General features: G+C 41.0%; 1 protein-coding gene across 1 annotated transcript in view; it reads left to right on the top strand.

Annotated features, from left to right (window-relative positions):
* The window catches only part of LOC126237522 (uncharacterized), a 797357-nt gene that overhangs the window by 590902 nt on the left and 181130 nt on the right, over nt 1–25325 (top strand). The window contains exons 6-9 of the mRNA XM_049947691.1: nt 3715–3786; nt 9775–9998; nt 13060–13157; nt 19766–19906. Of these exons, the coding sequence (XP_049803648.1) occupies nt 3715–3786; nt 9775–9998; nt 13060–13157; nt 19766–19906 (535 nt within the window). The remainder of the gene's footprint in view (nt 1–3714; nt 3787–9774; nt 9999–13059; nt 13158–19765; nt 19907–25325) is intronic.

Here is a 25325-nt window from a genome sequence, read left to right as displayed (position 1 = left end):
AATGCTAGAAATGTAGGTTTGCCTTTTCTTAATCTTTCTTCTAAGATAAGTCGTAAGGTTAGTATTGCCTCACGTGTTCCAACATTTCTACGTAATCCAAACTGATCTTCCCCGAGGTCCGCTTCTACCAGTTTTTCCATTCGTTCCATTCGTCTCCGAAAGCTAGGAACGTAAATTTTCGGTTCTGTTTTTTGTGTATCTATCGGCTGTACTGAGCTGAGGTAAGTACTGGCCAGCCCCTCTATCTCTTTGTTAGTATTTGTTTCACATCTTTATATGAAATTTTCCATTAATCATCTACGTGATACTGTCAGCAGAGACAGAGTATGAGCTCAGTGTGGGGGAAGGATGGGGAGGGAATTTGGGTGTGTCCTTTGCAGAGGAACTGTCCTGGTATTTTATTTAAGTGATTTAGAGCAACAATGGAAAACCTAAATTGGAATGCACGTATGGGATTTGAGAGTCCAGTGTACTGACCGCTGCACCATCTCCCTTGCTCGTAGTGTCAGTACTATGATCCCAGAAATGTTGATGTGTGAAGTCACTCTTTAGATCACAGAGTATTGAAACTGCTCAACTACATCATACCCTAATTATCAGCCAGGCACAGTGTGACAAAATTTGTGTACGGATGTTTCCTCAGTACACAAACTAACTCCACTGTTCCTCCTACAGCTGTGAATCGGTGTATGCTACCGTAAATTGGTGTTCGGAGACCATCTGCAGCCTGTTGTGGAGTTCCTATAGTTTGTATGGAAATTATTGGGAAAAAGGATTTGGAAATGATAAGGGAAATATCATTTAAACAGTTAAATGAATTTTTTTAAAAATTATTCTGGAAAATGTTATTGGACGGGGTTTCGGCTATCTGAGCAGGCACTGTAGCAAATGAAGAAAAGAGTGAATATTAAGATTTCATTATGAATATGTAGTTATAAAAATTTAAAAAATGATGTTCTTATGTTCCTTTTTGAAATAATTTTTTATACCTCTTCAGTGCTGTGGTGACACATTGGTGTTTCCCTCCATTATTGCTGCTGTCTTTGCGGGTCCTCACAACCGTCCAAAATTGTTACGATGGATTTTTGTGGACTCGTAAATAAATAGTCAGATAACTTTTAAAACTGTCCTGAATCTATATTCACACATAATCTTTACATAATACATTCACAAGGATAATAATACTCGGTGTGCGAACATTTTCTTTTTCGCACGTGTCTACTCTCTTTCAGATCTCGGCAGATAGACAGCTACTAATTAATTAGTGTGTGCTGGATTGCTCATTAATAATCGTCTCTGGCTTCACTATCTTTTATCGTTGTCATAGATGTTATCACTGTCTAGCAGCCAGAGAGTGCATTTTTTAATCACCATTTTTGTGGACAAACAAATTCTTCTTGGTTCCTTTACACAAACATGTTATTACAGGTCTATGACTTTTATATCTGAAAGTTAAAGTTTAAATTGTGTTGTTCTTATTTCGATTGTGACATGGGGCTGCTCTGTAGCTGTCAGAAATTATGGTATTAAGAATACAAACCAAGTGCTCTGGAATGATTTATTGGTGCTTCATGGGGTTTCAGTTGTCATACTAATCACCATCTGGTGGTGTGATAGGTATGGTACATACATATATATTATTTATTGACAGTATAAATGGGGTTAAATAATTGTAGACAGAGTAGTGGGTTCCTGTATACCCTAGTGCCTCCTAAATGTGGCAGACTTCAAAGATCACTAATGGAGCAGTCTCATATTACAGACAAAAACATGTAAAAGTTATAATAAACAGAAGTTATCATATGCAGGATATGTGAAGAAATTATTGTTTTTGTATACAAAAATGATCACTCATAGTAACTGGTGGGTATTAATGGAACAGACAAGGAGAGGCAGTTTGTTTACATGAGTACTTAGACATGAACTTATTGGTGATACTATTGCAATTTTTATGCTTTTCATGAATAACAATTTTATTTCAAATTACAGCAGATACTAATTTATTTTGATGTAATAATTAAAATCATAGTAGTAATGCAAAATGTATTTTAGCCTGATATGTCATCCTTATTGTTAAAATTACTGTTTAAATACTTTTAAAAATTTTCAGGTGTGAAATAAAGACCTACTGATGATTGCATCGATGTGCCGAAAAATGTTTGGTTAAAGGATGAAGAAGAATTTTGTTTTCACAAAAGCAGGCATATTTCATTCCCATAATTATTACCACAAATGTAGTTACTACAGAGCTCAAAAACTAATGGATGATTTATATGGTTGTTATAACAGGACAATGCATGTCTAGACTTGTTACTAAGTGGTTTGGAGAATTTTAAATGATGGTCTTGGATTGTATTCTCCCAATATGAAACCAGTTAATCATTTGTAGTGCTAAATTTATTGATCTCTGTTTTTTCTTAAAATACTCCCCATGAACACATTTGGTAGTTGTAAACAGCTGTGGGAAAGGACGTTGTTCAATATTTCTCCACCAGTCTTATGTTTGTCTATTAAGTTAATGCCACAGATACCAGTGTTGTTCATTGTCATTTGTGTGCTCTATATTGTTCTGAAATTGATGCTGGTAATAATTATCGTAACTGAAATATCTCCTGCCTGTAAGTTGCTCCGGCAGTGTCTGATGGATTTGTAGCAGGAGTTAAATATCAAAAGTTCGTGGAAAGAAGAGAGCAAAAGTTAGAAAAGAAATATTTAAAATTTTGATGATTTTTAATAGACAGCATATTTTCTCTTATGAATACTACCAAATTTTGTGTTCTGTTTATATTCAAAGAGCTATTAGAATTTATATGTATGTATGAGAAGTTTTTGGGATGGAGTCACTGGTGCCTAGGGTTCTGTAATGGTCAGTACCATAATGCAGTCTAATACAGTTTGTCAATCAGAATCACAAAAATGTGATGTTCAAATAGTGAATTAGTATTTAGTCCTTGTGTGTGAGCTGAGCATGTAACCAGTGTGAATTTATACAGCTTCCTCCCTTGACTATGCTATGCATATGTCATTCTGTGCAAAGTGTTTGGACTTCCTTGACTGTGTAGCAGTAAGTCATTCCACTCCATTACTTACAATTTAATGTTTTCATACCATGTATCCTTTATTGTAAATTTATGTTTCACATGTGTTTTAGCATTCTGAAAAGATTTTCAGTCTGCAGTGGCTTTCTATTAGAGAAGTAGCTGATCTAGTTGGGGTAGCTGCTTTGGTTATAGACCAGGAACGAATATATTAGGATGGTATGCATGGAAAATTCTCCATTCCCGTTCCCTACACTTACCTGATCAGTTTACAGTTAAAAAAAGGTCCATTGTTGTAGTTATAAATTAAAATATACTGTAGTGAAACGTGTATAAGTGCATGCACACTTGTGTGTGTGTGTGTGTGTGTGTGTGTGTGTGTGTGTGTGTGTGTGTGTGTGTGTGTGTGTGTGTGTGTGTGTGTGTGTTTTTACAGTTTCAGCATGGTGTGCAACACATCAAACTTGATAGCCTCCATATTGTCACAGCAATTAGTATAAATAGTAACTGTTCATGCATTTCTTTATCAAAGCAGTAAGTTCCTTGTAAAAGTTGATATCCATATGCAGCCCTGTATTAGAACATCTCATGATGCTAGTTAATTAGTTGTTTCTTCTGTGTTCTTATACATCTTTCATTTTTTTCTCCCTTTTCCTGTTCTTCCAAACCAACAAAGCTTGCACAAGGATAAATATGGAAAGCCGAAGAAACTCAACACACTTCAGTTGGAAAGTATTCGCCGACGGGGGTATGTTGCTTGTTTGCTTTGCAGTAACTGTTTGGGTGATGGACAAGTAACTGTTGTGTTATAACTGATCAGCAGATGTGACTGTTAATAAAGTCCACTTTTCATAATTTCCTTTCTTAAATCAGTAATCGGTTGTGGTAAGTGCATGATAAGACTTTAATCTCCTTCTCATTTCAAACCTATCTCAGACAACTCAAAATATATCAGTACTAGTACTACTACTTTCTGTGTATTAGCTTGTCAGATTATTATTTTTAATGTTATTATAATATACATTCTCCATGTAGGTCTTCACAGTAAAATTCCTTAATTTTTTTACGTTGTTATTATTGATATAATAATGATATCCAGTCTCAGACATTAATGCTACAAGCTTGCTCTTTCTCTCTTTTGGTAAATAAATTATTCAGAATTATGATAAACTAAATGAGGACAGAACTTTGATTACCACATTGTGTCAAGGTGCTGAACATACAGGAAAAAAACTTCATAGATAAGACAGGGCAGTCACACAACATGGAAAGGCAACAGGGACTCAGCAGCAAAGAAGAACACTGAAATAAAGGATGAAATGATAGCAACAGACAAAATTTGTAATCTAGTCAGGTGGAAAAAATACTGTTTGATATGTCTGAGATCTGAGAATAAAAAGAATACAGGGTCATATGCACAGAGACCATGAAAAGGAAACAGGAAAAACTGATGGAAAAGGAAAAAAAGATATAACCTGTAGCTGGAATGGAAGAGAGATTTGTAAAGTTAAGCAATAAAATAATTAAAGAATTGAGCAAGTTTAAGAAATTGTTTTGGGAGAGCATGGAAGGACAGAGCTGGCTTATCAGTTAGTAGACACAAAAGGAGGGGGAAGTCAAAAAGGAATATAAAACAGTGTACTGCAATCAAGAATTTGAATCATATGGTAGTGAAACAGGCTCCAGAGTGCCCAGTATTGTGCTGCAGGTGCACTTTGGTAACATACAATATCCATCACACATTTGTTTCCATTAATTTTATTGCTGTGGCAACATTAAAGCCGAAGAGAGGTTGTGTTTCAATTGTTTCACAGTTATCACTGTTTCACAGGTGGCTCTGCTCTTGCTGAAGTAAGCCTTACCCAAGATGGGTTTGGAGTAAGTTGTAGTAAGAGGGTGCATAATGGGCAGTCTCAATGGTACAAAGCATATGGGCAGAAAGTGTGTAGAACACTGACAGGGCAAATCATTTTCATATGCTTTCTCTTCCCCTTGTGTAATATTGCCTTCAAGTTCACTTCTCTTGTTGAGCCCTCCTACGTATTGCTTCCACCTTTCAACTTTCCCTTCTCTGCACAGTACTGGCTCACAGTCTGAGCTCTCGATATTCGTATAGCTGCATTTCTTTTCTCCAAACTCTCCTCTAGTTTTTCCACAGGCCTCATCATCTTTCTCCCAGTCATGCACATGGTTCTATAACTTTAGAATTCTCATCTAATCGATCCTCCTGAGCCATTTTGTACTTTCTGTCACTCTCGCATTTTTTAACTCTGTAGTCCCTTTTGTCCACTTATTTTTGCCAACTAAATTCAATTCTTTATGTGTTATCCAAGAATTTCTGTCATACCTCGTATTTTGCCTAATCGATTCTCTGCCACCTTCACTGTGTCATCTCTCAAATCTATTTTTTTCCATATTATATTTGTTTACACCGTTTCAGCCAGAGATTACCTGTTGCTCTCTTTGAAACTGTTAACAAACCCTGCCTCTTTTAATTCATTTATTGCCATCTCCTTAGCTTCCTATCTACCTTTCTGCAGCTTCTTCAGTTTTAGTCTCACATTTCCTAATCTAATTCCCTAAGCATTGCTCGATTTAAATTGACATTTGTCAATGTTCATCTTATAATTTCTTTTTGAGACACTATCTGTTCTGTTCAACTTCTCATATGGTCAGAGTCCACATCTGTCCTTGGAAATGTTTTGCAGTTTAAAATAGAGTTATAAAAACTGTCTTACCATTATATAATAAATTTGAAACCTTTCAATGCACTTGGGTCTCTTCCATGATTATTAGATCACATTTTTTTAAAGGATTCCGTTTTATGATGTTTGTTTCATTTTTTACTGAAATGGCTGTGTGGAACAGTTTATTTTGTCTGACAGTCCTTAACCTAATTGATGAAAACAGTGAACAGTGCACCAGCTTTTGACACTACAGTTTTGGTTGGGTAGTTTTAAGCTTGAGGGGCACAGCAGGTTGATGAAGGTAGCCAGACTAGGTTTACACAAGATGAATGGAATTGAACAGTAGTAGCTTAAAGGGTACAGGGAAGGGCTCTCAGCTACTGGTGGAAACCAAACACAAGGTTCTTAGCTTTATAGTATGACATTTAACTTGTTGGTGTGTCTCTGATCATCGTACCAGTGAATTTGAGGGCAGGCCATCTTAATATTTTATATGAGAATAGAAGCTGTGTGTAGTTCAGCACATAAAATAATTAGGTGGAGAATGTGTTGTATCAGTACCACAGACTGCTGACCTTAGAAAGCCAGATACAAGGTCCTTAAAGCTAGACTCAGGGAAATAATATTGAGGACAGGTAGTTACAGAATAGTAAGACATGACTGTGGAGTTTTGAAAGGGAAATGATGTATCTGAACAAGAAGAGATGATTACTAGGTATGACATTCATTATGACAAAAAAGAAGAGGTTCAAATGCAGAGCAGTAATGTCTATATAAACAGGCACAAATACAAAAACAGTTGTAGGAAATAGACTTGAAAGAGCTGAGAGCAAAAGATTTGACATGCAGGAAAAACAGTAGATAATGAAATATGTACTGTAAGTATTGGCAGGAGTAAAAATGCTTGAGGTAATTATTTAAAAATTCTAAAATAGTTGAGACATGTGATTACAACTGAGATCTAAAAAATGAAAGTGAAAAAGTGAGGAAAAACAACCTAAAAAAAGGATATTAGCACAATAAAATATGAAATGAAGTGAACTATAAGGCAATAGAGTTACTAGACTTGGAACAGGCAGAAGAAAGGCGAGGGTAAGTAAATTCAAAAAGAATGTGTGATGGGAAAACAACACAAATGGAAAATTAAATAAGCCAAATAAGTACTACTGACTTATTTTGAAGTTATGCTACATGATTGACTACAAAGGAAATGTGTAATCAGCTATGGATGATATGGATCTTAAGCTGTTCAACACAGAAGTTGTCAGATTACAAATTTGAGAGAAATAGGAGAGCTCAAGATAGTTTTCTTTTTTCTGTTTTACTGTCAAAACCAAATTCTTAGTCGAGATACCCCGTGTTCTCAGTTGTGCGGCCACTGGAATCTTAAGGACATTCAGAAGTGAAGGCTTATAGTTGTTTAAAAAAGTGATGACTATGTGATCAAAATATTTAAAAAAATTTTTTTGTATAAGTGTTTGTGTTCCAGTGTGTGCACAGTCATGTACACACAGTGGGGCATCAAGATTTGGACTTTGTATAATGAAACATTTATCTTTGTGCCATAAAATTTGTAGATCCTCTGACCATTTCTTAACATTAACATGGATTCAGCTAAAGAGATAATGTTGTTTTGCTATAGTTTGTGAACTGAGTTTGTGCTTTGTACTTTAAATTATCTCTGTGTAAGTTGCTTCCTTTCTTGTTTGAGATTGGAGTGATACCATCTGGTGATATTGCTGTTTTCATTACTTTAATTTCAAATTATCTGCCAAGTGATGTAAGGGTAACTTAGATAAACACATAATGTATGTTCTGAGAAAATGCGGGGCACTTACTAGAAGATAATATTGTTAAGTCATGGTACTCCTTAAAAGACTTTGTTTTGAGTAATGTCTCATACACATGGAATTAGGTTCAAGTTATGTTAGGACTGTAGTGAGATTCTTGAATATATTTTATTATAAATATGAAAAAAATCAGGAGAGTTTAAGCAGAAAGGAACCTGTAAACTATTATTGTCGGGATGGTGAGTCTTACATTGCCTTTCTGACAGCAGTTGCACTAGGAATGGGATGTAGTAGACTGTGTCACATTTTACCTGTCACGTAAAAATAAATGATCACAAAATTTTTACACTCTGGAGAGCACTTAAGCATCATACGCAATGTATATATGAAAAGGATAGATTGCTACTCACCACATAGAGGAGGTGTTGAGCCATAGACAGACACAGTGCTATGCTTTTCACTTTTGGACAAAATAGTGCTGCTGCATAAGCAGAAAACACACACACACACACTTTACTCAAATAGCTTAGTGTTTGTGGCTGCTCAGACCCGACTGGCACAAAAAAATGGTTCAAATGGCTCTGAGCACTATGGGACTTAACTTTTGAGGTCATCAGTCCCCTAGAACTTAGAACTACTTAATCCTAAATAACCTAGGGACATCACACACACATCCATGCCTGAGGCAGGATTTGAAACTGCGACCGTAGCGGTTGCGTGGTTCCAGACTGTAGCGCCAAGAACCGCTCGGCCACCCCGGCCGGCCCAACTGGCACATTCAGACCTGAGCAACCATAGATGGGGTCTATGTGGGTTGTGCTTATTTGACTTGTGTGTGTGTGTGTGTGTGTGTGTGTGTGTGTGTGTGTGTGCACGCGCGTTTGTTTCCTACTATTGAAGAAGCACTTTTTTGTCTGAAAGATGAAAGTGTAACATTGTGTCTGTCTGCGACTCGACATTTCCCCTATGTATGACCTTTTTATATTTGAAAATATTATGTATGTGGAGAGAGAAAACATTTACTTATCATGTGGCAGCTCCTTCCTCTGGCAGAAGAGTCAAAGGGAAAGGAAGAGAAGTGGAGAAAAAGGACGCGAGATTTAGAAAATGGGGAGAGTTTGGGAAAGTGACACGGGACCCTCGATCAGTGGAGACTTACTAGCCGGGATAAGTAGAAAAGACTGACTGTTGAGGAAAATTCTTCCCACAGGCATTAGTTTCCCAGAACTGTACAGACGGTAACTGACATTAACAACGTGTCCTCGGTTCTCGCCATTCATCTGGACATAATATATGTTAATTTCTTTGGTCTCAGCGCCTATTCCTGTCTTCACTCCCTTTTATCTTTCTTATGTCTTTCATTTTCTGACTCGTCTATTTTTCGCCGTCGCTGTCCCATCTCTATCACGTACAGTGCACATAGCTTTCTGCTATTATTACCTTGTGCTTGATATTTTGGAAGTAATCTGTGCCTTTAAGCTCTCCGACAATCGGGCTTCCCTTCTGATCCTGTCGGGTAAGACCCCCCTGACCCTCAGTTGTGGGTGACTTTTCCGAACTCTGTTCCTTTTCCTAAACCTCGCCAGTGTTTATCCTTCATTCCTTTTCCACCCCATTCAACCCCTTTTGCCAGAAGAAGGAGCCACTAGGTCCGAAGCTGACAAAATTTTCTTAATCTTTATATGCTTGTGTTCCACATCCCCCATTTGATGAGTAGATTTTTTATATATCTGGTTACATTATATTTTTGAAAATTGAAAACTGATTGTTTCATTGACATATCTTCTTCATGTTGTTGTTGTTGTTGTTGTACCATCCTGGAGTTTGTAGTGTATATATCATGTATAATTTTAAAATTTAACATACAAAATATACAAGCATTTAATTTAAAACATACTGTTTAAGGTTACACAGACTAGATTTGTTTTTCTTCAAGCAAGTGTTCCACCAAAGTGTAGACCAAAACATATTTTTTGGAGATAATTGTAGTTTGTCATCTCTACATTTGTATTTAGTATTATTAATGTCTTTGTTGCCAGTAAAGTTAGTAGCAGTCACATTAACTGTAGTAGTATTAGTTTATATGTACACTACTGAATGTACAAGTTGAAAAACGGCCTACGTTCATGTGGTGTCTGATTTATTAGCTTTGAACCTGAAAATTCAGTCTTCTAAAGTTTTACATAATCCTCACAATTTTAAAATGTATTGGGTGAATCAAACTGTAGGTACATAATTGTATTTTGTGCTATCCTACAGGGAATTTGAAGTGGACAGCATAAATTTCCCCGGACAGGTACACCAGTGGCGGCTGAGCCAGCTGCTACAGAAGGGCACGGAACGCACTCAGGAGGACCTGCTCGCCGACCTCGCGCTCTCCCTGCGCTTCCTCGTCATCACGGCCCGTGGCCGCCTCACCTCTCACTTCCTCTCACTCGCCAATGCTCTGCACGCCTTGCTCGATGGCTTGCTGAAGCTCCTCGGTTAGTCTCTTTGTTAATTCTATAAAAATTCTGTTTATTTTAGTAGGACTTGCCTTGAGAAAATATATTATGTTAACCGTTGCTAAGTGACAGAAGTGGAGTGGCAGTTATGTAACAACAGAAGTTTCACTCTTCCTCTTACCTTTTTAAATATCTTTCATTGCAATTTAGTATGTTCATTTATATTCCACTTGGCTGAATTATCGTAAGTCTTTGTTAGTAACATTCAAACAATAAAAGTTCACAGATGTAGTATACACGAAGTAATAACATCGATTTTTTTCTCATAATATGCAGGATTAGTCTTCCATTGTTGAATCGTGACTAGTATAGCTAATATAAGTATTCAGGAGCAAATACTGAATTTAGAGCCTTTTAAATGGTGTTTTTATCCAGATCTTGTGTGACAACTGAAAAAGAGATTGATATTCAAATTTGGTGAGAAGACGAATGATATAACAGAACATAGTCCTAGATATAAAGGCAAGAGGGAGGTGTGAGGGCAAGCTGTCAGCAGTCAATCTTAAAAGTCTTTTATTTTCAACATCGCAGTCGAACATGCCACAATAATTTTGACAGCTTCTTTTTTAAGGGAATCATAAGACTTTGGACTGCAATTCGAGAGGTTATATTTGTAATAAATAATTGTTTGCCGTATCACTGGGCACAGTTTCTTCTCACAGTAATGAGATCAAGGAGACTGATGTATGAAACAAAAAATGAAACTACTTTATTTTTCTTTCTTTATCACCAGATGCATTTTGCGCCACATTTTAGTTTCACTGACAGTAACGCCAAGTGTTACGCTGTTAAGCGCTAGTCCAGTATTTACCAAAATTTGTAGAGGACTTAGACAATTAAACTTTCATTCCATTAGGAACTATTGTCCATTGTCAGCATCTGTGTGAGGTGTGACCCCTACAGGTCTTACATAACTCTTTTATTTGTCACGGTACAGAAGCAAACGACCTCCAAATGTCATCTTAAAAATTTTTTTGCCACATTCGGAAAACACTGTGTGTCGCTTTACAGAGATAGTCGGCCAAAGGCCAGTAGGAAAGTCTGCGTACGCTCCCCTCGCATCCCAGACGTGCGTCTCAGGGACCAGGTGGGCCAGTCGAAGATCCGTACGCTCCTCGAGGTGTTCGCAGTGTGAGAATCGTAGCTTCCCGTGACCGTAAACAGAATCATCTACAGATGTGTAGGCACCAATCTGACTGCCACGGCGCGGGATTAGCCGCGCGGTCTAAGGCGCTGCAGTCGTGGACTGTGCGGTTGGTCCCGGCGGAGGTTTGAGTTCTCCCTCGGGCATGAGTGTGTGTGTGTTTGTCCTTAGGATAATTTAGGTTAAGTCTTGTGTAAACTTAGGGACTGATGACCTTAGCAGTTAAGTCCCATAAGATTTCACACACATTTTTTTTTTGACTGCCACGAAGAGAAGTGGGACTCCTAGCCTGACACCACCGGCTACCACTCCGTGTCCCTGTCGACTTCAGCTCTGTACCGTGTGAGTCTCTGCCTCCAGCGGTAAGTGACACAGGTAAACTGGAAACCTCGACCCAGGTGCCAGTAACGCGTACCCCTGTGGCTCACGGCCCGTGGCCCGCGCCCGCCCCGTTTCCCTGAGTTCGCCAGCTGCCCGCCACCACTCGCTCTGCTGTTAGCGCACCACAGCTACCGGTGTCCCTCGTGCTGAAGATCTGACCTTTCTCGAGTCTGAAAGATGGTAGTAACCTGTGCACGTTGTCGGAGCAAACTGTGTTTTGATCTTCACATAAAAAGTTGCTCTAATGTTGTACTCGTGCAACAACCGTGATGTATTCACACCGTTCTTTGTCTGTAGGAATAGCTTTTTTATGCTGTTGAAAATAAGCATTTGTAAGTATGAAATATTAACCTGAGCACCCCACAGTCATCAAAACACTCTACCAGTCTGGCAGCATTCGGTGCATGTATTCGTAGTGTGACACTTTCATTTTCCATTGGAGTGTATTTGCGTTTCTGTTACATTTCTATGTTCCTGTCTGTTTTCACACAGGCAGTTTTAAGTCTGTGGCAAGTTTCTATTTACTTAGAATAAATCCTACAGCATAAGAATTGTCATTACTGATCGAGAAAAATAGTGAACTTGATAAACAAAAGCATAGGTGCCATAGGTGGGGACATTAGAGGAACATAAGTAAAACAATAACACATCTGACTTTTTATTTCCACCAAGGACAGCTGAAATTTTATACAACACTTCTAACACGAACATACTAAAATGGGTAATGACCGTTCAAGTATTGAGAGTAATATTTCAAAAAAAGAGTTTTGTAAATGGCCTCAAGAAAAAAAATATAAAACAGAATATAAGATGGGAGATTAGCTGCCATCGACCCCGAGGCCAGTTTGACCTTCACCGTGCTTTAGTGGGTACGGTCCCGTCAGAGGTGCTGTGCCCTCGCTATCCTCGTATCTACCCTAGCCAGTTATGTGAGACCGTGCAGTTTGATGTAGACTGTGGACTGTAGTGTGAGTTAGTATTTTTAACATGCAAAAATCATCCCTGTATGTGAAAGAATCTACTACATGTCGTACAATTGGACTACCTCGAATCCCGTGTGCCTGTGACGAATGTGAACTCGGTATCTTAGATATGTAATTGATACTGTCTGTGAAGTATTGCTCATTGCCTTATCTTATTGTTAATTTTTAATAATACTTAATTTTTCATCTTCCAGACTTCTGGATTCAGTGTTTACTTTTTAGTGAGTATCAGCTTACCATTGCCGTGCAAGTGTGAAAAGTGCAATCCATTTATTTGTCTTTGTCAACTCTACGTGCTCTCGTGTTTCACTGTTTCCCGTATGTAAAATCCTTTATACCACTGACATACACTACACATTTGTCCAACAAATAATTGTAAATATGGGTTTTTATGTAACACTCTTTCTTAGCTACCAGCTAATAAAAAAGTATACTCTTTGAATGTATCTTTTGTAGTATATTTGAAGTAAATATATATCTGTAGTTAATAAAATGCCAATACCTCAAACACTGCTTCTTCTTCTTCTTTTAGATATTGTGATTGGCGTCCCTTCTCTACAGGCGCATAACATCGAGGCCAAAATTAGAGAGGAGCGCTGTCGGTATCTCGTTGCGGAACTCGTCTGTCGGGTTAGTTGCTTATTGTTGCAATATATGTATAGTGTTTTAAAATTTCATAATTTTAACCTTTAATAGGAAAATAATTCTGTCATTAATGTACATTGTGGTAAATTGCTATGCAGTTTCTAGGAGAATGACAGCACTAGACGTAATGGCAATTTATATATCAGTTGATGGTTTAGTAGATGCTGTAAATGCAACTGTGAAAAGTAGAAATCAACTTTAAATATTTTTGCTATGGAATACGTGAACTTGCATACTATTATTAGATTTGTATATTTAACTAGCCTTCTAATCATTCAAATGCATACTAATATTTTGAAATTTATTATACGTTGTGGTCTGTTGGAGAATGTGATATCTCTGACTGCGTGTCTCAATAACTACGAATTGTTACTAACATTAGTGTAGTCGATTTTTGTTATAAATGTTCAGACCATTTATATTTGAGGTATACAGGATGCAGAGATTGTTGTCATTCGGATCTTCATTGCGGACTCTGGTTTGATGCAGTTTTATGTGCCAGTCTGTTGTGTGTGAGCCTCTTCATCCCTGAATAACTACTGTAACTGACTCGTTTGCTGTATTCGTGTCTGCCTTTTCAGTTCTTACCACCCACTTCCCTCTATCACCAAATTAACTGTTCCTCAGTGCCTCACGATGTTCTCTCATCTCGTTACAGGTGGCACCTCTTTATTACTTACTCAGTCTATCCGCCTAATTGGCAGCATTCTTCTGTAACACTACACGGTGCTGCAGTTATCTATAATTAAGTACATTCTGAAAGGAGGTGCACAATTACTCAGTCAGATATTGAGAAGATTTCAAAGTGGTGCAAAGACTGAAATTGCTTCAAATGTTGAGAAATGTAAACCCGAGCACTCAAAATAGATGCTATATAGTGTGACTGTAATATCAGAAAGTCACAGCTGGATTCGTTCGACTCAAACAAATATCTGCGTGTAACAATTTATAGGCATCTGAAATGGAAAGATCACACAGTCTCAGTTGTAGGTCAGAAGGTGGCAGACTGTGCTTCATAGGTAGAACATCAGGGAAATGCTATCAGTCTATGAAGGAGACTGCGTACAAAAGACTCACGGAATCCGTCCTTTGTGGGACTTGTACAAAATAGGGCTAAGAGGGCATACTGAACAGCTACAAAGAAGTGCAGTACAAACGGTCACAGGTTTGTTCGATCTATGGGAGAGTGCCACAGAGATATTGAACAAATTGAACTGGCAGGCGCCTGGAGATAAACACAAAAGATCCTGTGAAACCTAGTTATAAAGTCCTAGAACCAACTTTAAGTGTCAAATCTAAAGATATGTTACAGTCCACTACGTATTGCTTCCGTAGGGATCGTGAAGAAGAGATTTGGCTAATTACGGCAAGCACAGAGGCATTTAGGCATTCGTTCTCCCCACACTCCGCACGTGAATGGAATGGGGAAAAATACCGACAACCAGTCTAATGGGACTTACCGTCTACTGTGTGTTTCTCGGTGATTTGTAGAGTACGGATACACATGTAACTGTCGATTGCAGAAATTTATATTCCTCTCTCATATGTCCCGTTTACGATCTACGTATCACTTCTGTATAATGCACTACCCCCCAAAATATAAATAAGTCTTTTCAACACACAAATTTACATTCGATATTAGCAAATTTCAGCATTGTAGCGAACTTAGTAATAATATATCTAAAAACAAAGATGATGTGACTTACCAAACGAAAGTGCTGGCAGGTCGATAGACACACAAACAAACACAAACATACACACAAAATTCTAGCTTTCGCAACCAACGGTTGCCTCGTCAGGAAAGAGGGAAGGAGAGGGAAAGACGAACGGATTTGGGTTTTAAGGGAGAGGGTAAGGAGTCATTCCAATTCCGGGAGCGGAAAGACTTACCTTACATCTCTGCCCAAACTCTTTGCCTTTACAAATGTCTGCTTGTGTCTGTGTATGTGCGGATGGATATGTGAGTGTGTGTGCGAGTGTATACCTGTCTTTTTTTTTCCCCTAAGGTAAGTCTTTCCGCTCCCAGGATTGGAATGGCTCCATACCCTCTCCCTTAAAACCCACATCCTTTCGTCTTTCCCTCTCCTTCCCTCTTTCCTGATGAAGCAACCGTTGGTTGCGAAAGCTTGAATTTTGTGTGTATGTTTGTGTTTGTTTGTGTGTCTATCGACCTGCCAGCACTTTCGTTTGGTAAGTCACATCATCTTTGTTTTTAGATATATTTTTCCCACGTGGAATGTTTCCCTCTATTATATTCGAACTTAGTAATAAATTTTTCTCACCTCCTCCTCCTCGCCATCACATTTTACCGGCTACTTTCTTATCTCGTATATTTCCATTTACTCCATTAACTTCTCATTCAGACGTCAGACGATACAGAGACATTTATTCTTAGGCTTGCTTCAACCACTTACATATTTAATTTAGAAAATGACACAGTGGAAAATCCAGGACAGAATAACGACAATATTATGAAAAGTACGGATTGCTACTCGGCATATAGAGATGTCGAAACACAGGCAGACGCGACAAAAGAGGCTGCTAAACACGTGAGGTTTCAGCTGAGAGGCCTTCTTCTAACGTAGAAAACACACACACATTTATGCGAGCACAACTCACACAGACGTGACCACTGACACGGGCCACTGAGGCTGGATTGAGAGCAGCTGTGTCTGAAGGGAGAAGCAGTCTGGGTGTTGGGCGTAAGGAGGCTAGGGTGAGGAGGGGGAGTGATAGGAGGGCAGGGCTGGAAGGAGGTGTAGTGCTGCTCGAGGGAGCACGCAGTGATCTGATGGGGACAGGGTAGGGGTGCTAGGTGCAGTTAGGAGTTTTTTGGGGGGTGGGGTGAGGATGGAAGGGTAGGGAAAAATGAGAGAAGATGTGGAGGAGGGAGGAGAAAAGAGAGAGAGAGGGAGAGAGAGAGAGAAACTAGTGGGTGTGTAGGTGGAATAGAAAGCTGTGCAGTACTGCATTGGCAGCAGGGAAGAGAGTTACAGGAATGTAAGATATATTACAGGGAGAGTTCCCACCTATGCAGTTCAGGATAGCTGGCAGAGGCTTAGAAGCAGTCACTGAAAAGAAGCGCACTGTGTCGGACAGTGTGATCGCCAACGGGGTGGCCCACTTGTTTCTGGGACACAGTTTGTCAGTGGCCATTTGTGCAGGCTGACGGCTCGTCGGTTGTCGTGCCCGTGTAGAACGTAGCAGAGGAGTTACAACTTAGCTTGTAGATAACATTACTACTCCCTCAGACAGCCCTACCTTTGATGGGATAGGTGATGCTTGTGACCAGACTGGAGTAGGTGGTGGTGAGAGGATGTATGGGACAGGTCTTCCACCTAGATATCTTACAGGGATGTGAGCCACGAGCCACGGGATTGGGAGCAGGGACGGAGTAGGGATCGGACGAGGATATTGCACAGATTCGGTGGGCGGCAGAATATCACTACGGAGGGATGGGACGGATAGCAGGTAAGACGATCCTTATTTCAGGGCATAACAAGAGGTAGTCAAAACCCTGGCAGAGAATGTGTTTCAGCTGCTCCATTACTTTGTGATTCTGACCCCTTTGTGGCCGTACGGTGCGGATGTGGGAGGTGAACACAAAGGAGTGTTCTCCTCTCGTGACTCGGTACATCTAGAGCTGGGGCAACTACGCCACATTCTCCACTGGGATTTCAACTGCTTCTCATCGTACCCTGAAATGAGGAATGTCCTACTCACTATCCTTCTCACCCCTCCCACAGTCGTATTCCCCCACCCACCGAACCTACACAATATCCTCGTCCGTCCCTACTCCACCCCTGCTCCCGACCCCTTACCTTGTGGCTCGTATCCCCGTAATAGATCTACGTGGAAGACCTGTCCCACGTGCCCTCCCACGACCACCTACTCCAGTCTGGTCACGAGCATCAAACATCCCGTCAAAAGTAGGGCTACCTGTGAAAGCAATCGTGTGATATACAAACTGAGGTGCAACCACTGTGCTGTGTTCTACATGGGCACGGCAACCAACTAGCTGTCTGTCCACAGACAAACTGTGGCCAGGAGACAGCTGGACCACCCAGTTGCTGAACGTGCTACCCAACACAATGTGCATCACTTCAGTGACTGCTGCACAGCCTCTGCCATCTGGATCCCTGGATCTGTCCTGCTAACACCAGATTTTCTGACCTGTGTGGGTGAGAACTCTCCCTGTAATATATCTTATGTTCTCGCGTTCCTGTAACAGCCCCCCCCCCCCCCCCCCCCCCAAGTCTCAACCTCCATTAGTCCCTGCCGTTCACCCTCTTCCCTGCTCTCACTGCAGTACTACAAAGCCTCCTATTCCATAAACCCTCCCACTAATCTCTCTCTCTCTCTCTCTGTCTCTCCCTCCCTCTCTCTCTCTCTCTCTCTCTCTCTCCCTCCTCCCTTCTCTTCTTCCCTCATTTTCCCCCCTCCTCATCTTCTCTCCTTTTCCACTGTCCTTCCCCCCAAAAAGAAACTCCCGACTGCACCTAGCAGCCCTGCCATATCCCTACCAGATCCCTCCATACTCCCACAAGCAGTGCTACACCTTCCCCCACTCCTATCCTCCTGTCACACCCTCTCCGTGCCCTAGCTTCCTGGGGACCACTCACATTGCTTCTCCCATCAGGCGCAGCTGCTCGCAGTGACCTGAGTCGGCGGTCACGTGTGTGTGGACTGTGCATTTCCTACATAAGGAGGAGGCCTTTTCAGTCTAAAGCTCACATGTTTAGCAGTCTGCTAATCGACATCTCCTCTATACCGTGAGTAACAATGAGTCCTTTTCGTAATATTGTCGTAATTTAGAAAATGTCTTTTCCTCGTAAATTTCCCCAGATTTTTGTGTATACACACTCGTGACATGTGCGGGTACATGAGGTTCTGTCCCCAGATTTTAGTGCAAATAATCTACTTTATTTCACTATTACTTACATCATACTTTTCTGCAACTTCTTTTCGAGACTTGTCCCGAGACCATTTTTGCCATTGTACTGTAGCAGAATAATTTCTATATGTACTCTGGTTGTCCTTTCCCATATTGTAGAAGAGACAGACAGACTTGCCCACCTCGGCTTTTGATGATGCCTCAGAATTTCTCATCCCGTCTCTGTAAGAACTGTCAGAATATAATATAGTAATTTATCAGCACTAACAACTAGTGCAGTGTGAAGTCAGTGACTTTTACTGTAAGGACAAGCTGTTAAAGTATACGAGGTGTAATCAAAAGTAATGGAAATTTTTGTTTTTCTTAAGCCATCTTTATTTATTCAATAACATCAACTTTGTCCCCTTTGACAAAATACACTTGTGCTAGCACTTGTTCCAGTCTTGTGGAACTTACTTTTTGTTATGGTGTTCAGTCCCTTCAACGATTCTCTTTATATCTCATCAGTGGTGGCAAAATGATGTCCTCTTGTGGTTCTCTTCAGTCTCAGGAATTGAGGAAAGTTGCAGGGGTCATGTCTGGCAAATACGGTGACTGAGGCAACATAACGGTTTTGTTATTTGCCAAAAAATCACGAACCAGCACAGAGTTGCGAGTGGGAGCATTGTCGTGACACAATTTACATAGTGGTTTTGCCACAATTCTGATTGTTTTCTTTGGATTGCTTCATGAAAAGGCAGATAACTTTTGTGTAGCATTCCTTACTGACCATACGATAATAAGACAGGAACTCATGATGCACCATCCCATTACAGTCAAAGAAAACAGTGAGAAGAACCTTCATGTTGTTGAACTTGTCAAATTTGTTTTGGTCGTGGCTCTTCAAGCAGTTTCTATTGGGACGATTGTGCCTTGATTTCAATGTCGTACGTGTATACCCAACTTTTTGCACCTGTTATAATCTTCTTTAGAAGGTCTGGATCATTGTCAACTTCATTCAGCATTTTCTGAGTGATGTCTACACGACATCATTTTTGGCTGAAATTCAACAATTTTAGAACAAAATTTGCTGCTACATGTTTCATACCCCCGCCTCCCACCCCCCTCCCCCATAAAAAATAACCTAAAATAAAAAGGGAGAAGAAGAAGAGGAGGAGGAGAAGAAGAAGAAGAAGAATTGCTTGGCATGAGTCAAATGTTACGCCGACATCAACTGATTCGCTGATTTTGCAGAACCATTTTCTTTACTTCTTCCACACTGTCATCAGTAAACAATGTGCTAGGGTGTCCAGGGCAGTTGTTATCTTCACTGTTTTCTCAGTCCTCTTTGAAATGTTTCTACCTCCCATAAGCTCATGTCTCACTCGTAGTAGAATCGCCAAAAGCCACAGTCAACATTTTGAATGTGATGCTACACTTTCTTCTGTATTTCAAGCAAAATTTAATGCATATTCTTTGATCCACCTTTTCAAAAGTAAAAATTCGCTGAGCACTTGAAAACGTCTATAACTTTGAATGCAAACGTACGTCATGGACAAGTGTACCAATAACATAAAAAAATTTGAAAATCTAATATATAACACCAGCAAAATTTAAAAAATTCATGTTAAATTTTGATCACACCTAGTATAAGATTTACTACTGTTGTTTTTTATTTATATTTGGATGTTTTGTGAAAGAACAACTATTTTCCCAACAGAGTGAATTTGAAGATTCCCTCGAATTATTGTGCGGATTTGTGCGGCGGCAGCTTCGTCGTGCAGCTACAGAGAAATTTGAAGTTTTGAGGGAAGCATCTCGAACACCTGTTCCGATCCCTTACTTATTTCTTACACCAAAGGTAAGCTTGTAATGCAGCTGTGTGTAGAAAGCTATTAATGGAGTATTGTGGAATGCAGATAAATGCAGCCTATTACAACTGAGTATATGAAAACGAAAAATGGCAGTGAAGAGATTATATTATTCTGTGCTTAACAACATAAGTATACAACTTTTGTATTCAACGTGTTAAATTTTAAGGTGATACATGTCTGAAAATAAGACTTATGACAATTTATTCTGTCGATTCTACATTTTATTACAAACTCGAGTGAAAGCAGGATGGGAATTCAACTTCATTGCCAGCTACTTTTTGCACACATTCAGTACTCGAGAGTACGCCCTCCCGACACATTGTATTCAAAACCTGTCACAGGTATATCATGTCTTATCAGACGATGGGCTGTTTGTGTAGGTAATAATGATGTCGTACGCCAGCACTGCTGCAGCTACTTGCTTGTGGCACCGAATGGAGTGACACAGTTGTCAGCACATTCAGGAGGATGCCAGTTCAAATCTGCATCTGACGGTCCTCGTTTAGGTTTTTTCATCTTCCTCAACCACTCCAGGCGAATGCCAGGATGGGTGCTTTGAAAGGGTACAGCTGATTTCCTTCCCCATCCTTGAAATATTCTTAACTTGTGCTCTGTCTCTGATGATCTCAATGTTGATGGGATGTTGAGCTCTAATCTGTATACTGTCTATGTAGGCCAGGGTACTAATACACTTCCTGCAACTGATGAACTTCCTGTGGTGCCGTATCTCAACTATTTGGCCTTCCTGTGCCTGTCCCTGTCCCCTTGTGTTATCACCCTGTTTTTCCCCTTCCTCATTATTTGTTCATTTAAATAACTTCGTCCAAGGACCTGCTCACACTGGTCAGTGTAATTGATAATGTATTTTTGTGCCTGTGTGCTCTAAAGCTCAAACTGAGCTTACCTCTTTATTTATGCGCATACAGCAGCCAACTATTAGGCAGCTGGTTCTCTGACACATTCCATTGTCCATACTTGTGCAGTATTATTTCTAAGTTTGTGTGCAGAAATTAATTGTGCTTGGCTGATACAGCATAAGCAGCTCTATCATTGATGCTGTTCAGTAATTAATAAGACATATACAAGCATGTTGTTACAGCTTGTTCCTCTGTTTGATAGTTTCTTTATTTTGTAGTCTATCAAAGTGGTAGAGATGTTGTGGGAGTAGTTATTAAATATACAGGATACATCTAGTCTTGTTGCATAAATCAAAATTAAAGCACTATGGAGTTTGACATTTAGTCCATAGTTACTTTGCAATCCCTTCCTTCAGCATCTGCACAATTTAAACTTTTGATGACCTGTTTCATATGGTTTTCTTTCAGTAAATGAAAGAATTGCAATACAAAGTAAACTCTCAGTTATCTAGGTTAATGCAAATCTTAAGACTAAATGGATAACCAAAATACACAGATAATCAAAAATAGATGGAAATTGCTACTAACAAAGCTCATTTGAAAGCTGTTGTGTACATAGTTCCATGTAGTCAGTGCGTACCCAACTTTTCCACTAGAGCGCGCCCCACTAAGCACAACAGCGCAGGCGCAGCGCTCGTCCATCTCCGCACTATGAGATGGCGCTGTCTTAGAGACGGACCAAATTCTGCTTCTGCCGATCCGCGTATTAATATGTAACGCAGCCAATGATATTGCTGCTAACGTAGAACATTTTCTCCTCGTGGATCACACTCGCACAGTGATACCTGAACGTGCGAGGTATTATAACGAGTGTACAGACCTCCGATTAGTCAGTCTGCATTAGTCTGTAGTCAAGTTTCAGTCTGCGCCTAATAAGATTATCATATTCCTGTACATAGCCATGAAGAGAAATGTATAGACACTTTGTCAAGTATCAGAGAAATGTGAGAATAAGATTAATGTACCAAGACCAAAGGAACTTCAGATTGTCAATTGTAAACAGCATCCAGAATCAAGTTACGTAATGTCTATGATTTTATTATTTTAATAAATGTGTGTGAAAATTAATCAAGTTCTGTTTAAAGTTGGTCACCGTCAATCTGCTACTCTAAGCATGCAAGTGGCATTTCTATCGTCTGACCTAACGGCAGGAGATAAACACGCCACAATAAGACCACGAGACATATTGCTGACACTCACCTACTTCGTTAGAGCGACAAGTCAAATAATCTGATGGTGGGTGTACCAAAGGTCTTACAGTACGCACACCACAAAAGCATATTGCATAAATGAAAACAAGACAAATGGGAAAAAAGTAAATAAACTGTTCATGATTTCAAAAGTATCACCATAACTTAATTCATTTATCCCACTGTGATATGAGATGGTCAGTCTCTTCTTGAAAAACGTTTGCAGTTGCCTACAGAACCACGGTTGTATCTAAGCACGCACCTCTTAATCTGAAGCAAATCAGTGACCACGAATGTCTTGCTTCGGGGCGGGCCCACACGTGTTGCCGAGGTTGTTTCAAGTACACTGCAGAAGCTTCACTGGGAAGCTGTTACACATCCTCCATATAGTTCAAATCTCTCTGCACGTGACTTCTATATTTTTGTATCCCGCCTGGGAGGCGGCACGTGGGTAGGAGCAGGAAAAGGTAAAATATGTTGGTACTGCAATGAGTAAATGTAGTTTACTGGTGCAAGAAGAATACATAACTTTGCACATAGCTGAGAAGCTGAAGCGAAGTGTCCCGGCTGCCTGCTGTTGATCAAATGGGCCGAAACTGTTGCGACGCTTGTAGAGCTCTCCACAGCCCCGGCTAGAGGGTACTGTCGTCGTCGTCGTCGTCTGTCGTAGTGCCAACTTAACTGGCAACTAACCTGTGACATCGTTGCTATTGATACCACATCCCTCCCCCCTGAAATGTCATACCATCGTCGAGTATGTCTTCCGACGGTGGGTGGAAGGACCCAGGGGTGGCGCAGCTGAGTGGGCGGACAGCGGAACTACCAGGGCGTGCTGTCCACCCGCGACCGTGAATTGCTCGCGAGGGGGCGAGGAAAACGCCCTGTGGAAAACCTGCCGAGGCCGTGCATCGCTACTGGGTATGCTCGGATGAGGAAGCAGAGCAACGACCTCCGTAGGCGACGGCAGCAGCGGTGGCTCGGGGGCAGCCTCGGCGTCCATTGGTTCTGGCACCGCGAAGGAACACGGCGGCGGCGAGAGGCGGCCGTCCGGTGCAGGTGACTGGACCGGCAGTGGCAGTGACGGCAGGTGCCCCCGTGGCGGAGGCGCCGTCGGTGGAGTCGTGGATTGAGGTGGTGGATGCCGCGAAGCCTCCAATGCTGCCGGAAAACAACCAGTGGCAGAAAACCGAGGATGGCACAAACGAATCTGGTTCCGGTGATGCTTGGCGGTGCCTGAGGGACCAGAAATGAGAAGTAAGGCACAGCCAAGCCGGCGAAGAATGTGCGCCTGCTCCCAGTGCTGCCTGCCAGAGAAAATGCGATTAAACACCAAATCGTGCGGCTCCAATCCAGAATGAGGCGAAGCAGTGGGAGCGCGTGGTGGCGGGTGCAATAGCTACAGGAGCGACAGATGGGCGCGGCCGTGTGTAAATTCCAATGGGGAACAGGTGCCGCACGGCTGAGAGCGATAGGAAGCAAGGAAAGTCCAAAGTGCATGCTCGTGAGAGTGCGTGGCGCACAACTCGTTCATCTGCGACTTAAATGTAAGCAGAAGCGTGTAGCCTCGCTGTTCGACGGGGGGCGGAACGGGGTTGAGGTCAAGTACTGGCAGGTGTAGTAGAAGACATATGTACGACAAAAGGAAAGTTGCTGTATGCATCAATAACTATCAACTAGCAGGTGTCCCAGAAAGGACCTGCAAAATCAGTATGAACGCACTGCCAAGGTACAGTAGGAGTCGGCCATGCAAAGAAGCGCTGGCGGGGAGCAGATTGATGTTCCACGCAAGATCGACAGTTAGCAAGCAAATTCTCAATTTGTTTATCAATGCTGACCCAAGTGCAGTGACGACACGCTAATTGCTTCGTCTGCACTATACCCCAATGACCAGCGTGCAGTAAACGGAGCATTTACAACTGCAACAAATGAGGTACAACCACACGAGACTGATCATTGTCAGTTCGTAACAAGATAACACCGTGGTGTACAGACAAGTTGTGACGCTGCGCAAAGTAACGTCGAACAAGTGGATCACGAATCTGCGTAGCAGATGGAGGCCATTGAGTACGAATATACTGCGAAAGAATCTGCAAAGAAGCATTGGCGGCTGTCACAGCAGCATTGCGATGACAATCCACCAGAAAACCATCGGCTAATTCCTTACCTTTTGAATCAATAAACATGCATGACAATTCGGAAGAATCAAACACTTTGTCAGGACCGATAGGCAGACGAGACAAAGTATCAGCATTGTCATGCTCGGCCGTAGGCCGAAACAAGATTTCGTAATTGTAGTTAGACAAAAACAAAGACCAACGTTGCAACTTTTGTGCAGTACGTGCCAGAACCGGCTTTGAAGGGTGGAACGACGACGTGAAAGACTTATGGTCGGTGACCAAATAGAACTTGCGACCGTACAAAAAATCATGAAACTTAGTCACTCCATAGACAATAGCTAAAGCTTCTTTCTCGATTTGAGAATAGTTTTGTTGGGCAGAATTGAGCAACTTAGACGCAAAAGCGATCGTGCGATCGACAGAATTAATGCGGTGCGAGAGAATTTCTCCGATGCTGTGAGAAGATGCATCGACAGCCAAAACAACTGGTTTGGAGGGATCAAAAGGAATCAAACAGTGATCACTCGACAAAGCAAATTTGCACTTGTGGAAAGCAGCGTCACATTCTGAAGACCAAACAAAAGGAACGTTCTTACGCCGAAGGCGATGCAAAGGCATTGAAATCTGCGCTGCATTTGGTATAAACCGAATGTAATATGTAATTTTGCCCAACACAGACTGAAGTTCTGTCAAGTTGCTGGATGCTGGCAAGTCTCTAATCCCACTGAGGTGTGACAGCAAGGGGTGGATACCCTGTCCGTTAATCGTATACCTTAAATACTGAATATCAGTTTGAAAAAATTTGCATTTGTCTCTGTTACACTTTAATCCTGCCCGCAAAAGTACAGTAAATAAGGCATGCAAATTCTGCAAATGTTCGTCAGGGGTGCGACCTGATACAACTATATCGTCCGGATAATTTTAGCAACAAGGGACAGTGGCACACAACTGCTGCAAGTGAGACTGAAAAATAGCAGGAGCCGAAGCACAACCGAACAGAAGTCGGCGAAACTTGGAACAATCCAAGGTGGGTGTTGATCACAACATAGCGCTGCGACTGTTCGTCGAGCGGAATCTGAAAGTATGCGTCCCGCAAGTCAATCTTGGAAAAGAATTTTCCCGCACCAAGCTTATCAAAAATGTCTTCAGGACGCCGTAAGGAAAATGTAGCTGTCTGGGGAT

This window comes from Schistocerca nitens, chromosome 2, assembly GCF_023898315.1.
Source record: "Schistocerca nitens isolate TAMUIC-IGC-003100 chromosome 2, iqSchNite1.1, whole genome shotgun sequence".
Classification (NCBI taxonomy): Eukaryota; Metazoa; Arthropoda; class Insecta; order Orthoptera; family Acrididae; genus Schistocerca; species Schistocerca nitens.
This window is presented reverse-complemented; position numbering and strand designations above follow the sequence as displayed.